This window comes from Panthera onca, chromosome D1 (assembly GCF_046562875.1).
Source record: "Panthera onca isolate mPanOnc1 chromosome D1, mPanOnc1 haplotype 2, whole genome shotgun sequence".
NCBI classification, from domain to species: domain Eukaryota; kingdom Metazoa; phylum Chordata; class Mammalia; order Carnivora; family Felidae; genus Panthera; species Panthera onca.
In genome coordinates this window covers 15,659,226-15,673,563 of record NC_138348.1, presented here as the reverse complement: position 1 = coordinate 15,673,563, position 14,338 = coordinate 15,659,226, and the positions used below count along the sequence as shown (strand labels likewise).

Genomic DNA, 14,338 nt, shown 5'->3' with positions numbered 1-14,338 from the left:
AATATATCATCTATGTAATAAGATCTGTGAATGAGATGGGGCAAAGAAAATTTAATACATGGAAGTATAAAAAACTATCTAAAACTATATGAATAAAAAAACACTTTTTTGGGGCACCTGGCTAGCTTAATTGGTTAAGCATCTGACTCTTGATTTTGGCTCAGCTTATGATCTCACGGCTCATGGGATCAAGCCCCGACTCGGGCTCCAAGCTGACAGTGCAGACCCTGCGTGGGATTCTCTCCCTCCCCTTCTCTCTGCCCTTCCCCTGCTTATGTTCTTCCTCTCTCCTTCTCTCTTTCTCAAAATAAATAAAATAAACTTAAAAAAAGAAACACTTTTTTCTTTTAAAGTATGGGTCTTTTTAACAAACTCTATCTCTTGAAATAGTTTTGTTTTTGTTTTTTTAGGTAAACTCTATACCCAATATGGGGCTTGAACCCCAAGATCAAGAGACAACCTCTATCTCTTAAGATGTTTTCATTTTTAGGGGCACCTAGGTGGCTCAGTTGGATAAATGTCCGACTTTGGCTCAAGTCATGATCTCATGGTTCCTGAGTTCAAACCCTATGTCGGGCTCTGTTCTGATGGCTTGGGGCCTGGAGCCCACTTCCGATTCTGTGTATCCTCTCTCTCTCTCTCTCTCTCTACCCCTCTCCCACTCGTACTCTGTCTCTCTCTCTCAAGAGTAAAAACAATTTTTTAAAAAAGATGCTTTTCAGTTTTAAACTTTTTAAAAAATTTTGTTGACTTTGTAGTCAACATGGAGTCTTCACATTTTTTTCTCCTGGATTTTAAAAGGAAAGTTATTAAAAACAAATAAATAGGGGCGCCTGGGTGGCTCAGTTAGTTAAGCAACCAACTTTGGCTTAGGTCATGATTTCAAGATTCGTGAGTTTGAGCCCCACATCGGGCTTTCTGCTGACAGCTCAGAGCCTGGAGCCTGCTTTGGATTCTGTGTCTCCCTCTCTCTCTCTGCCCCTCCCTTGCTCTCTCTCTCTCTCTCTCAAAAATAAATAAAACACTTAAATAAATAAATAAAAGGAAAGTGATAAAGGACAAAATGAAAGACTCCAGGGCAGGGTAACCAGTTAGGATGCTATTGCTATATTTTCTATAGATTCTAGGATAGTTGGAAAATTCCACCAAATTATCCAGGAGACTCATGCTTTCCTTAAGGCTGCTACTTCCTGAGTGGAAGAGTCTGATAATCTTACCTCATCTGCTACGTTCAGTAGGTGAACAGGGAGACCATCTGAGAGGGAACTATCAGAACCACTGGTGCTGTTTCCAGAAGGAAAGAAGAAAGGGAGATGCCTGTTATTAATGTCTAGGACATATACATTTACCAGACTGGCAGCGTGGGAGTAGAATATCCAGTCCGCTATTTGCTCCCAGTGCCTGCATTTCGATGACCAGCAATTCCGGACAAGCACATTCATTCATTCATTCTGAACACCTACTACGTGCCAGGCAGGGCATCGAGCGCAGAGATGAGCATGACCAAGCCCTTGGCCCCAGGGAGTCTGTAATCCATGTGGCAAAGTAAGTACTGGCCAGGTGGGCAAAGCTGCCCGTGGCAGTGACTGTGGGACGCTGTGCAGCTCTAGAGAATAACAGACTATGATTTGTTTGAAAGCGGGGCTTGTTTCATTCATTCCTGTCTGGCCAGGTCCAGTTCAGAGAGCAAGGAGCCTCCCGGGTACTCTTTAAAACTGCGTTGAATATATACATAAACATATTTGATAACAAGGAATCTGTAGGTTATTACCTACAGGAATATTACTTTTATTATCTCAATTCCCACTTCAAAAGTTGTGGATGCAGGTCCAGACGGATCTGAAGTCTTCCCCCACAGAGGGCCAGCTCCCCCTTCCTTCAAGGGCTAGGATGAATGAGCACTTGGATTCTCCATCCCTGTGTCCTTCATCGTGTCCATCGTTTAAGTGTCCCATCATACATCCCCCTCTCCCGGGGTGTGCGTGGCCAGAAGCCAGAGCTGGGCTCTAGAACATGGCCTCCCTGTACAAAAAAGTGTCTTAGGCACAAAACTCGGATCTCCTGGGAAAAGAGCATTTCAAACCATTCTTTTGCTCAGGCCTTTCATCCTGTTCATGCTCCACCTCCCTCCCTTCAGTCCACAATGAGGAACCCCACGGTAAGACAGCGGGAAGAACACCCTCTCTTCTCAGATCTAATTCCCAATTCCCTGTTCTCAAAAGGCTTTTCTAGTCTGAGGAATAGCCTTTGAGGTCACTACTGGATAATAGTCTCTGAAGTCCCTTTTGGAGATAACGGAAAACTATTAGTCAACGGGATAAAAACATTAGATGCGGCATGCCACGGAAAATGTTGAAAACCATGGACGTGCACACACAGGGCACACTCAAACTGGGCTTGGACACTCGCAGTCTGCTTTTCTGGGTAATGGTGAGAATGGAGAGGTGGAGACCCACGGAGGCCCGTGATAGCTGGCTTCCTGTTCAGATGCCGGCAAAATGGTTTCAATAATTCTTAACTAAATGTATCTTAACTAAATGTGTCCCTGCTAAGCCAGCTAGGATGCAGTCTCCCTGTTTCGGAGTGGACTCCCCCCGGGCTCGGTACCAAGAGGTTGACATGCAGGGGCATTTTGTTTTTGAGGCTGAGATGAAGAGTGGTTCGTGCAGTGGTCCTGGAGAGCAAGGCAAAGAATTCTGGAAGAGTGGAAGAGGCAACATGGTGAATGGGGCACACTGCCTGGCCTGATGGTCTGACTTGAGGTTCCTAAGGACACATTTGGGAGACTCAGCCAGCAGAACTGCTTTAGGGCCCAGATGTCAACTCTATGTCCACAGAGAGTAGGAAGGAGAGCCTTCGACTGTCCACCACAGTCTACAGCGCAGCCTCTGTCATGTCCAGCCCAGAAATCTTCTGACTGAGGGCAGCTGGGATGGGTATGAGGCACCTTGGCCAGTAAGCTGGAGTAGAAGGTGTTCCTGCCCACCTGTCAGATACTCACCCACCTGGTAGGCTTCCTAAAATAGTTGAAGAGATTATGAGTGTGGGGCTGAGACCTTACAAACTAAATTAATTCAACAAATATTTATTGAGCTCTCCCTATGTGCCGGGTACTCTGCACATGAGATACAGAGGTGAACAAAATAAAGATCTCTGACCTTGTGGGACCTACATCCAATAGGAGGAAACAGATAATACATAATAAACACAATAGAGATGTAAATGACCTAAGACAGACAGAAGGTGATAACATGCTATGGAAAAAAAGTAGAGTACCTCAGGGAGATAGGGAAAGTGGCAGGAGGGCAAAGGCAGGGGAGCAAGTGGCAGCATTAGAGTAATGAGGGTAGGCCACATTGACAAATTTTACATTTAAACAAAGACTGGAAGGAGGTGAAGGAATGAGCCATGTAGGTATCTGCGGGAAGAGCATTCTAGGCAGCTGGGACTGCTAGTGTAAAGGCCCTGGGGCAGAAGAGGGCCTGGCAAGTCTGAAGAAGAATGAGGCCAGTGTAGCCACAGAGAGAGGTGTGTGAAAGGGTGAGGGTGGAGGTTATAAGGTGTCAGGTGCCTAGATCCTATAGCCTGTCAGCCATTGTAGGGTCCTGGTCTTTCTACCTCATTTGCTGGATCCTCCCTATCTTTGTGACCTGTGCGCTGTGTACCCTGCTTAGACTTGGACCTCCTATTTACTCGAGCTGCACGTACTCCCTTGGGATCTCACCTAGTCTTAAGGTTTAAACATCATCTATCCAATGATGACTCTATTTGACATCTCCAGCGAACTACACACTCATATATTCAACTGCCTATTTAATATCTCCATTTAGATGCCTAATAGACGTCTCAGACTGAACATGCCCAACACTAGCCTCCTGACCTTCACCGCTCCCCTAAACTTCTCCACCACCTTAATCTTTCCCATCTCACTTAAAAGGCAACTCCATCCAATCAATTATGGACTCATTCTCTTTCTTTCATGCTCCATATCTCATCCATAAGAAAATCCTAATGTTTGAAACTTCAAAATATATCCAGAATCCAACCAATTCATACACCCCCAACCACTACAACTACTCATGTCTAGACCACCACCTGCATTTACCTGTATTATTGCAGGAGCCTCCAAATGCATGTCCCTGCTTACACCTTTCCTCTCTACAATCTATTTTCCACATAGCAGCCAGGGTATTCCCACTGAAACTAAAACCCAAGTCAGAACACGACACTTCTCTATTTAAAACTTTCCAAAAGCTTTCCATCTCCCTTGGAGTAAAAGACAAAGGCTTTACAACTGCCTCAAGGCCCTACACACACGGCCTGCCCATCTCCCTAACCTAGAAAAGATGCTGTCAAAGAGCAGGCACTCAATACGTAGTTGCTGAAGAAATGATATATATTTAAGTGCGCTACGATTTATTCAATATTTTGCACCTTTGGCTCAACCAACAAAACAACAGAGCAAACGAAAACAATAAAAAAATAGAACTTGTTTGGTTTTTCCTTGTGGGGTTTTTTTTTTTTTTTGAGGGAGGGAGTGAGTGCTCTCGTACATAGGAGGGGCAGAGAGAGAGAGAGAGAGAGAGGATCCCAAGCAGGCTCCCACGTGGTCAGTGTCAGCACGGAGCTCCAAACCAACAATTGTGAGATCATGACCTGAGCCAAAACCAAGAGCTGGCCATTTAACTGGCTGAGGCACTCCGGTGCCCCTCTCTGGTTTTTGTTTGAAATGAAGTTTCATTTCATTACCTGGATTCAATGTCAGACAAGCAGATGTCACTCCAACTTCCTTCTAAATCCATATCTTGTCCAAGCTCATTGAATTTCTTATGGATTTCTTGTTGTAAGAGCTCTTTAAGCTCTGTTAGGCACTGCATGAACTGTGGAAATCAATAAAAGGACATTTTTGATTATTCACTTATTTATATGTCAAATATTTACTAAGCATATGCGGAAAGGCACTTTATTTATTGCTGGGGACATAAAGATGTGTGAGTGGTAACCTCTGCTTCTAAGGACATGTTAACATATAAATTACATGAGCTGCAGTAAAAGTGTTTCTCGGGCAGAACATCAGTGAATTTTATTTACCAAGATTTTATTACCTTTAGGTGCTTTTCCCTGGCTATGACAATAACAAACTTCTTAAACAATTCAACGGTCTGATTTATTGTATTTTTGTGAATAGCAAGGAAGGAAACATTAGAATGGGATTGTTCAGATTTTGGCTTATGGCAGATGTGATATAACAGGCCGTATTGTGGCTGATTCTCCTTTAAATATTTTTTTATTAAAGGGGCACCTGGGTGGCTCAGTTGGTTAAGTGTCCAACTCTCGATTTTGGCTTAGGTCATGATCTCACAGTTTGTGAGTTCGAGCCCCCAACAGGCTCTGTGCTGACAGCCTGGAGCCTGCTTGGGATTCTCTCTCTCCCTCTGACCACCCCCCTCCTCTCTCTCACACACACAATAAGTAAATAAATATTAAAAATATATAAATAAATAAACTAAAAAAAGAAGTAAGAAGAGGAAAAAACTGAGGACACAGAAAAGGGAGGAGGTAATTAATAAGGCAAGACCTTAGGGAGGCCATGGATTGAGGGGCTGGTGGGTGCACAAAGGGCAGGGTCAGTTTCAGAGAAGGGGAAGAACTCCTGCTTTTCTGGAAAGCAAAATGAGGGAGAGGTGTGCTGAAGGAGGGTTGGCATGAAGGCTTCTATATTCTTGGTGAGTTATGAGGTTGCTATTTGTGGACAGTGTGCAGGCTGGGGGCTTTCTTTTACTGATTATAAAAACTTCAGAACGATATTAAGAGGAAAATAAAGACCACCTATAATCTCAGTAGGCTGACTTTGGACCCATGTGAAACTGATCACAGTAGCACCACCACATTTCTTGAACCCCATTTTTACCTTGGTTCGGTCAGGATCACAGAAATCCAGAAGGGTGTCACAAACATGATAACCTAGAGACTTTAGATCCTCAGTAGTAAAGTGAGTATCTCTTTTATTGCCTGAAAAAAAATCCATAAACATTTCTCACTAAATAATAAGCAAGTGCAAATCTAATTTATGAATAGCTCCTTAGAAACGCCACCTCTGATTCTAGAATATTGTGCTTCTGGACAGGGTCTTTCTCCTTCTAGATCTGGTTTGGTTCAGAAGAATCTGACAATGAAAAAATTTCCAATCATGATGGCCATGATTACTGAAGTTTTACTCTGTGGTAGGCACTATGCCAAGGGCTTTACGTGCATTAAGTAGTACCTATAATGCAGGTATTACTTTTATTGCCAGTTAAAAAAAAATGAGGTTCAAAGAGTAAATGAAGTAACTGAGCCAGGATTACACACCTTGGAAATGGAGAGGCAATTCGAACCCAGATCTGCCTGATTCCCCATCAAGTATTGTATTTGGGGCTATACTGCCCCACCAAGTGTTATATTTCACACTCATATTTAGGTTAGTCAAATTTGGCATAAGGCGCAGTTAAGAAAACTCTCTAGGTCAATCATCTCCCCAACATTCAAAAGGACTTCCTGTCCTCAGAGCTTTGCTTGGCTCCCCCTTGTCATGCTGACCTATGATATACAAAAGAGAGCTTACCCAGTGTGGACCCCCCAAAGGTAGATTCCATGGTGTAGCTGTTCAGGATTCCCATCCGCCACATTACAACTCGTCCTGTTCCTTCTTTGCACTTTTGGACCTTAAAATTACAACTATGAAAAGAGAACTAAAGAGAAACCCAAATCCTCTGTTAATCATAAACTGGCAAATGTAAGATGCCAATGACTCATTGATATAAGAATGGTTTCCCTGAGGTCTATATATTATTTCCTAAAGTATGTTCCATAAAATAGTAATAATTCTAAGGGATTACAGAGGAGAAAATTTGTGCTATGGTCATGTTGGTCAGGAGGATGAGGGGCTAACAAAATTACACAGTCTTCCTGTGCAGGACCTTTTTTTTTTTATTTTGAGAGAGACAGAGAGCGCGAGTGGAGGAGGAGCAGAGAGAATGGGAGACAGAGAATCCCAAGCAGGCTCCACGCTGCCAGCACAGAGCCCAATGTGGGGCCTGAACCCATGAAACCACGAGATCATGACCTGAGCAGAAACCTAGAGTCAGATGCTTAACCGACTGAGCCACCCAGGCACCCCCTCTCCCAAGCATTTCATTATTGTAGACTGTGAGTCTCCAAAGGGGAGAGAGTAAATTCTGTTCCTTATTGCCCGTGAACCCTTCCTTCCCTTCCCTACCTTTCCAGGGACATTTTGCAGGACTAGGGTTCTTTGAACTCCAGTTTGGGAATGCTGGCTTACTTTGGCATTCAAGACACTAGCCACATTTCTAAGATTTATTTTCTACTCCTCTGCAACTTGAGCCCTTGGATCCAGTTGGGTTTATCCTCTATATATGATCTGGGTATGCCTCACCCCTATAATCTGCCTAGAACTGTCTCACTTCCTCATACTTAATGTTCTTGGCTCGGAGTTCAATATCCTCCATTGTCCTTCATGACCACCCCAACCCTCTTTCCTTACTTGGAGTTTGTAATGTACACTTGGCACCTATCCCGACCTATCCTATCCTGCTGAAAATGCTTTACAGTGGGAAGGCATTTCAAACCACCTAGTGGTTTTTAAGTGGTGCACCCTGGAATCCAGGGGTTCTACTGAGGAGCCTCAAGCATTCCTGCCACAAAGACTGAAGGAGGCAGAATGGGCAAGGTTCCAAGCCTGCCATCCCCCTTTAATTAGTATAGCTCTGTTTTTAGTTGTTTTAGATACTGGGTTCTGGATGTCATTTGTTTTTTAATTAAAAAACTTTTTAAAAAATGTTTTTATTTTATTTTTTGAGAGAGCATGAGTGGGGGAGGAGCAGAGAGAGAGAGTGACACAGAATTTGAAGCAAGCTCCAGGCTCCAAGCTGTTAGCACAGAGTCCGATGTGGGGCTTGAATCCATGAACCGCAAGATCATGACCTGAGTCCAAGTAAGACACTCAAGACTGAGCCACCCAGGCACCCCTAATTTTTTAAAAAATACTTATTTATTTAGAGAGAGAAAGACCAAGAGTGCAGGTGGGTGAGTGGCAGAGAGGTGGGGGGAGAGACAGAATCCCAAGCAGGCTCTGAACTGTCAGCATGTAGCCCAACATGGGGCTCTAACCCAAAACCCAAGAGATCATGACCTGAGCTGAAATCAAGAGTCAGACGCCTAACCAACTGAGCCATCCAGGTGCCCCTGGATGTCATTTATTTTTAATTAAAAAAACATTTTTTTTAACAAGACACATATTTGGATGCCATTTTATTTAAAGAGATCCCTAGCAAACACAGACAGGAAGATTTTTTAAAAACAAAGAGAAAAGGAAGGAAGGAAGAAAAAAATGGAGGGAGAAAGAAAAGCTTCCTCTTTCTTTTTAATGTAAGAATAGTAGATATAAAATATTTGTCATATATCTTTATAGGAGAAAATGTGCACTATTATTTAAAAACTTTTCTAAATCCAACCTAATTTCTTCTTTCTTTTTGGTAAGTGTTTATTTATTTGATGGGGCACCTGGGTGGCTCAGTCAGTTAAGTGACCGACTTCAGCTCAGGTCATGATCTTACAGTTAGTGAGTTGAAGGCCCAGATCAGGCTCTTGGCTGTCAGCGTAGAACCTGCTTCAGATCCTCACTTTGCCCTCCCCTGCTCCCTCTCTTTCTCTCAAAAATAAATAAACATTTGTTAAAGCAAGCGTACATGTGAGTGTGGGAGGGGCAAAGAGAGAAAGAGAATCCCAGTCAGTGCAGAGCCTAACATGGGCTCAATCTCACGATTCATGAGATCACTACCTAAGCCAAAATCAAGAGTTGAGTACTTAACTGACTGAGCCACCCAGGCGCCCCTAATTTCTTCTTTCTAATGAAATTACATTTTGTGGATCTATTTATGATGCTGAAAACCAACGTCTAAGCCAATGCAGATCCTCTGTTTATGCCTAACTGTCAGAGCTGTTACTCAGCCAACTGGTAGACTTTTAAGTTGTTCTTATTAGCCATTTACTATATTACAGTTATTTGTAATCTTGTCTTATATAAACTTTTCTGTGGAGACTCATATAATATTAGTATTTTGTGTATCATTCAATCCCTTCTATCACTCCCAAGCACAGGATTAAAGAGAATAAGTTACCTACTAAGAGTTTGAACTTGTGCCCAGGAAAAGCAGCCAGAGCAATTTTCAAAACTCATCTTCACTGAGGGGCGCCTGGGTGGCTCAGTCGGTTGAGCATCCGACTTCAGCTTAGGTCATGATCCCACAGTTTGTGGGTTTGAGCCCCGTGTGCTGACAGCTCAGAGCCTGAAGCCTGCTTGGGATTCTTTGCCTCTCTCTCTCTCTCTCTCTGCCCTCCCCTGCTTGTACTTTGTCTGTGTCTCTCAAAAATGAATAAACATTAAAAAATTTTTAAAAATATCATCTTTATTGAGATATAACTCACATGCTGTAAAATTCACACATTTAAGGTACACAATTCAAGGATGTAAGTATATTTACAGTTATGCAGCTATCACCACTCTCTGTTTAGAACATTTTTATTACCTCCAAAAAGAAACCCAGTACTTATTAGCAGTCAGGCCACCTCCCCCTCCCCACCGACTAATCACTACTTTCTGTTTCTACATATCTGCCTCTTCTGAACATTTCATAGAATGGAATCACACAAAAATGTGGCCTTTTAGGTCTGGCTTCTTTCACGTAGCATGTTTCAAGATTCACCTATGTCTTAGCATATCAGCACCTCATTTTTTTATTGCTGAGTAACATTCCATTGTGTGGATATACTATATATTATTTATCTGTTCTTTTGTGGATGTACACAGAGTAATTCTTAAAGCCACACCTTTCTAAATTCTTGAAGTTCCTTTCCAAAGAAGATGTACAAATGGCCAATGGACACATAAAAAGATCCTCAACATCACACATCATCAGGGAAATGCAAATCAAAACCACAATGAGATATCACCTACACCCATCAGAATGGCTAGAATTAAAGACAAGAAATAACAAGGGTGGGTGTAGATGTGGAAAAGGAACCTTCATGCACTGTTGGTGGGAATGTAAATTGGTGCAGCCACAGTGGAAAACAATATGGAGGTTCCTCAAAAAGTTAAAAATAGAATTACCATATGACTCAGTAATTCCACTACTGGGTATTTACCCAAAGAAAACAAAAACACTAATTCAAAAAAGATATATATGTACCCATATATTTATGGCACCCATATGTTTATACCAAGGTATACATGTACCCATATGTTTATTGCACCCATATGTAATAGCCAAGATATGGAAACAACCCAAGTGTCTGTTAATAGATGAATGGATAAAGAAGATGTGGTATAGATACACAATGGAATATTACTCAGCCATAAAAAAGAATGAGATCTTGCCATTTGCAACAACAAGGATGGACCTAAAGGGTAAAATGCTATGTGAAATAGAGAAAGACAAGTACCATATGATTTCAACCATATGTGGAATTTAAAAAACAAAACAAAGAAAAAAGAGACAAAAAAAAAAGCAGAGTCCTAAGTATAGAGAACAAACTGGTGGTTGGCAGAGGGGAGGAGGGAGGTGGATGGGTGAAATAGATAAAGGAGATTAAGGGTACACTTACGATGAACATTGAATACTGTAGAGAACTGTTGAATCATTATATTGTAAACGAAAACCAGAGTAAAGTCTTGAGGTCCAGGCTGCTGGGATTTACCCAAGATAATGAAAAGAAATGTGAAGTGGCAGATCAAACACTACATACAGGATGCAGCGAACTCCTTTCCTCCTTAGTCAATGGACGGAAGATTACCTTATGTGCTTACCTTGTGTGCTTACCTTATCTGGCGCATTTTTGCTTAACATTAAAGGAAAGACTCGCTCATGAAGCCAGTACTTGCGATCATTGTTATTACAGCCATACAAGAAGATATTATTCTTACGGCTGTGGCCATGGAAATCACAATACAAGAGAACCTCCCTTTCTTCAAGAAGTCTATTGAGAGGGGCAAACAAAAGATTTAGTGGACATCCAGATGCATGAAAATAATCAAGGATCTTTTACAGTCTCTTCCTTAAGTATGTCTGTTGCTACCTTCCCACTAAAGAAAATGCCAACCCCTTCAAAGGACCCTGTCCCCACCCTCGGCTACTGCTGTAAACATGCCACCAGCACTCCTCACCCCTGCCAGTCAGAGGGACTTGAAATGAAAACACCCCGATGTGGAAAGGGGTGTTGGGTAGGCCCTGTATAAGTTGACAAGGAAGTGGAGGAAATCAACTGAAAGAAAGCCCCCTCTGGGGGCAGACCTGGGGAAAGAGAAAGAGAAGGGAAGAGGCTGTAAGTGGAGGGATGAAAAAGAGAAACGAAGAAAGCCTGGGTCCCTGACTTTCCAGTACCGGTTCCTGTAAGGCTCAGCTCCTCTTTGTCTCCTCTTCACCCAGGACACCTCCTCAGTCTTCCATCACGGTCACCTTCTCCATGATGATAATGATAGGATGAAGAGGATGACAGTAATGCCACACACTTACAATGTGCTGAGCACTGCGCTAAACAGATGACAGGGGTCCTCATCTAATTCTCTTAAGTAACTACCCAAGGCAGGTAAGATTACCCTCCTCTACAGATGAGAAAGCTGAAGTGCAGAGAGGTGCAATCACATCCAAGGTCACAGAACCAGCCAGTAGTAACACCACGTCTCAAAGCCAGGCCTGTCTTGACTCCCAAGCACATGCCCCTAGCCATCTTGCCTGCCAGCCCAACACTCCCCCCACCCTCTCACACAGATAAGGTTAGAGGGTGTATGCATTCACGTATCTTACACGCTGTAGTTTCATTTCCTTTAAGGTGGGTACTATTACATCATAGCCTTCAATTGCTTTCACACAGGCTTGGAAAATATTAACTGACTTTTTTATTATTCTTTCTTTATGCGATGAAATATAAGAGGTAATAAGGAACTCAGATTCTGGAACCCGAGAGCGTGTATTCAAATTATCTATTCTGTTGCTTATTAGCTCTATGACCTTGGGCAAGTGACTTTTTTCTGGGCCTTAGTTTCCTCACCATATATAATGGGGATACTGATTGTGCCTACCTCAGGGGGTTAATGTGAAGATTACATGGGTCATGTATCTGTAAAGCACTGAGAATACCGCCTGTCCCCTATACACAAACACTGCCTAGTAGTTAGGTACTATTATTATTATTTGCCAGGCCTCCTGACAAAGACCTATGAACTTCTGACTTCTGACCTCTCTATTCCATTGTTTCACTTATACGTCAAACAACCCCTGGCAGAAATGTTGCATGTTCAGTTTAACCCCAGAGACAAAACATGACTTAAACGTTTGAAACTGAACGAACTCATGTGACTGCAAAGAGAATGGCAGACTCTCTCTCAAGCCGTATCTGATCGCTACATCAAAGAGAGCCCTCGCACCCATCAGAGAGCACTCACAGCATTCGGAGGAAGATCAACAGATAAAGGGGCTCACCTTTTGATCATGTTCCTGGTGTACCAGATACAAGGGAAAGACTCCTTCAGAATGGTTTTATAATGTCTATTCAAGTCCCTTCCAGCCAATGAACACCGGTAATTCCCCACAATCACTCCATCTGGATTTAACATAGGAACCACTTTGAAGACAAAGATATCTCTGAGGAGCTGGGCATCTGGAGAGTTGCTCAGGATGAAGTCCAAAAAGCCTTTCATGATCCAGGAGCCGTTACTTTCTCCGGGGTGGACTCTGGCACTCAAGACCACAGCTTTCTTTGCAGCTGCCTCTTGAGGGGTCCGGGATGGGTTGGTGATGGTGAGCAGGTAGACGGTATTTCCTGCAAGGCTCCTGCATAAAGTTCGGAGTTTGCAGAACTGAGACTGGACAGGGTTGTTTGCCACTGACAGCAGGTAGCACTGCAAGTCAGTGTATGTATATGGATAGAAGTGTGCGAAGAAGCAAGTGTCCTGGTCGTGTGGGAACTGAATGGTCCACGTGAGACAGTAAAAGGCCTGCTGCCCATCGTCCCTGTTGTTCTTATAGTACCTGATTTCATTTCCTTCTCTTCTCCAGCCAATGTTGTGGGTCTTGGCGTCCAACTGGGAGTACATGAGTGGCTTCATCCCTATAGTATAAAGGCTCTTGGGTTTTAGCAAGTTGACAATGGTGAAGCGGTAGGTGGCATCTTTTCTAGTGTTCTGCACTCGAAAATAAAACCACTGAGTGTGTTTGTTTGTATAGAGGTCAGTTCGCAAGGTGAGCTCATACTCATAGGTATCTCTGTAGTGGAGAAAATAGAAGAATATCTCTGTAACACCACATCCCCCCTCAAAAAACAAAGCTTAAAAAATGTTTTACCTGGGCAAAAATAGATCTTATTTCAACAGGAAAGCCTGCTACCTCAAACATTAATTTTCTAGTGTACCTAGTTCCTCAACTCATACATTAGGCTGAAAGAAATATGGGTCAACCAAGTTTATTTGGGGTATTTGGGAGCTCTGTGAGTTTTTTATTTATTTTTTATTTTATTTTTATTTTTATTTTTATTTTTATTTTTTTTAACGTTTATTTATTTTTGAGACAGAGAGAGACACAGCATGAACGGGGGAGGGGCAGAGAGAGAGGGAGACACAGAATCGGAAGCAAGCTCCAGGCTCTGAGCCATCAGCCCAGAGTCCGACGCGGGGCTCGAACTCGCGGACCACAAGATCGTGACCTGAGCTGAAGTCGGACGCTTAACCGACTGAGCCACCCAGGCGCCCCTCTGTGAGTTTTTTTAGTATCGTTCTGGAGTGTTCAGTAGCAGTTCCCAACCACTTCAACACATTTCTAGAACCACACCTAACGGCAGCGAAGCCAGAGCCCTCTGTTGGCTGTTAGCTACCTCCTGGACATGACCACTGTGGAGGAGAACTGTCAGCCTCAGGTGTTATTTTAGCTCTGATTATCAACAGTTTGAAGATGAGGGGGTATCTCTGGAATGCATTCACCTTACTGAAAAGTAGCAGAAGAGGAAATACAAATACTAAATCCTGAAAAGATGCTCCCACACAGGCATAATGCAAGAAAGGCAAATTAAAATAGGAAGTCATTCTCCCTCCATTTCATGCATATTCCAGCTTTGGGAAACAGTCGCTTTCATACACCGGTGATGGGAACTGAAATCATGTTGGAGGGTAATTTGGCAAAAAACAGCAATACTTAAAGTGTTCAAACCCTTTGGCCCCCCAATTATATTTCTAGAATGTATCCCATAACATCACAAATATTTAAAAATATAAATGTCTTTGCAACTA

At 42.8% G+C, this 14,338-nt stretch overlaps 2 protein-coding genes across 9 annotated transcripts in view; one reads left to right on the top strand and one right to left on the bottom strand.

Annotated features, from left to right (window-relative positions):
- Positions 1–14,338, top strand: part of FAM180B (family with sequence similarity 180 member B) — a 336,925-nt gene that overhangs the window by 72,499 nt on the left and 250,088 nt on the right. The window lies entirely within an intron of this gene.
- AGBL2 (AGBL carboxypeptidase 2) overlaps positions 1–14,338 on the bottom strand; it is a 47,319-nt gene that overhangs the window by 7,723 nt on the left and 25,258 nt on the right. For all 8 annotated transcript variants that reach the window (XM_060606660.3, XM_060606655.3, XM_060606659.3 and 5 more), the window contains 6 exons: positions 12,540–13,322; positions 10,881–11,037; positions 6,605–6,731; positions 5,912–6,012; positions 4,750–4,880; positions 1,218–1,284 (listed from right to left, as the gene is read on the bottom strand). In XM_060606660.3, the coding sequence (XP_060462643.3) occupies positions 1,218–1,284; positions 4,750–4,880; positions 5,912–6,012; positions 6,605–6,731; positions 10,881–11,037; positions 12,540–13,322 (1,366 nt within the window). The remainder of the gene's footprint in view (positions 1–1,217; positions 1,285–4,749; positions 4,881–5,911; positions 6,013–6,604; positions 6,732–10,880; positions 11,038–12,539; positions 13,323–14,338) is intronic.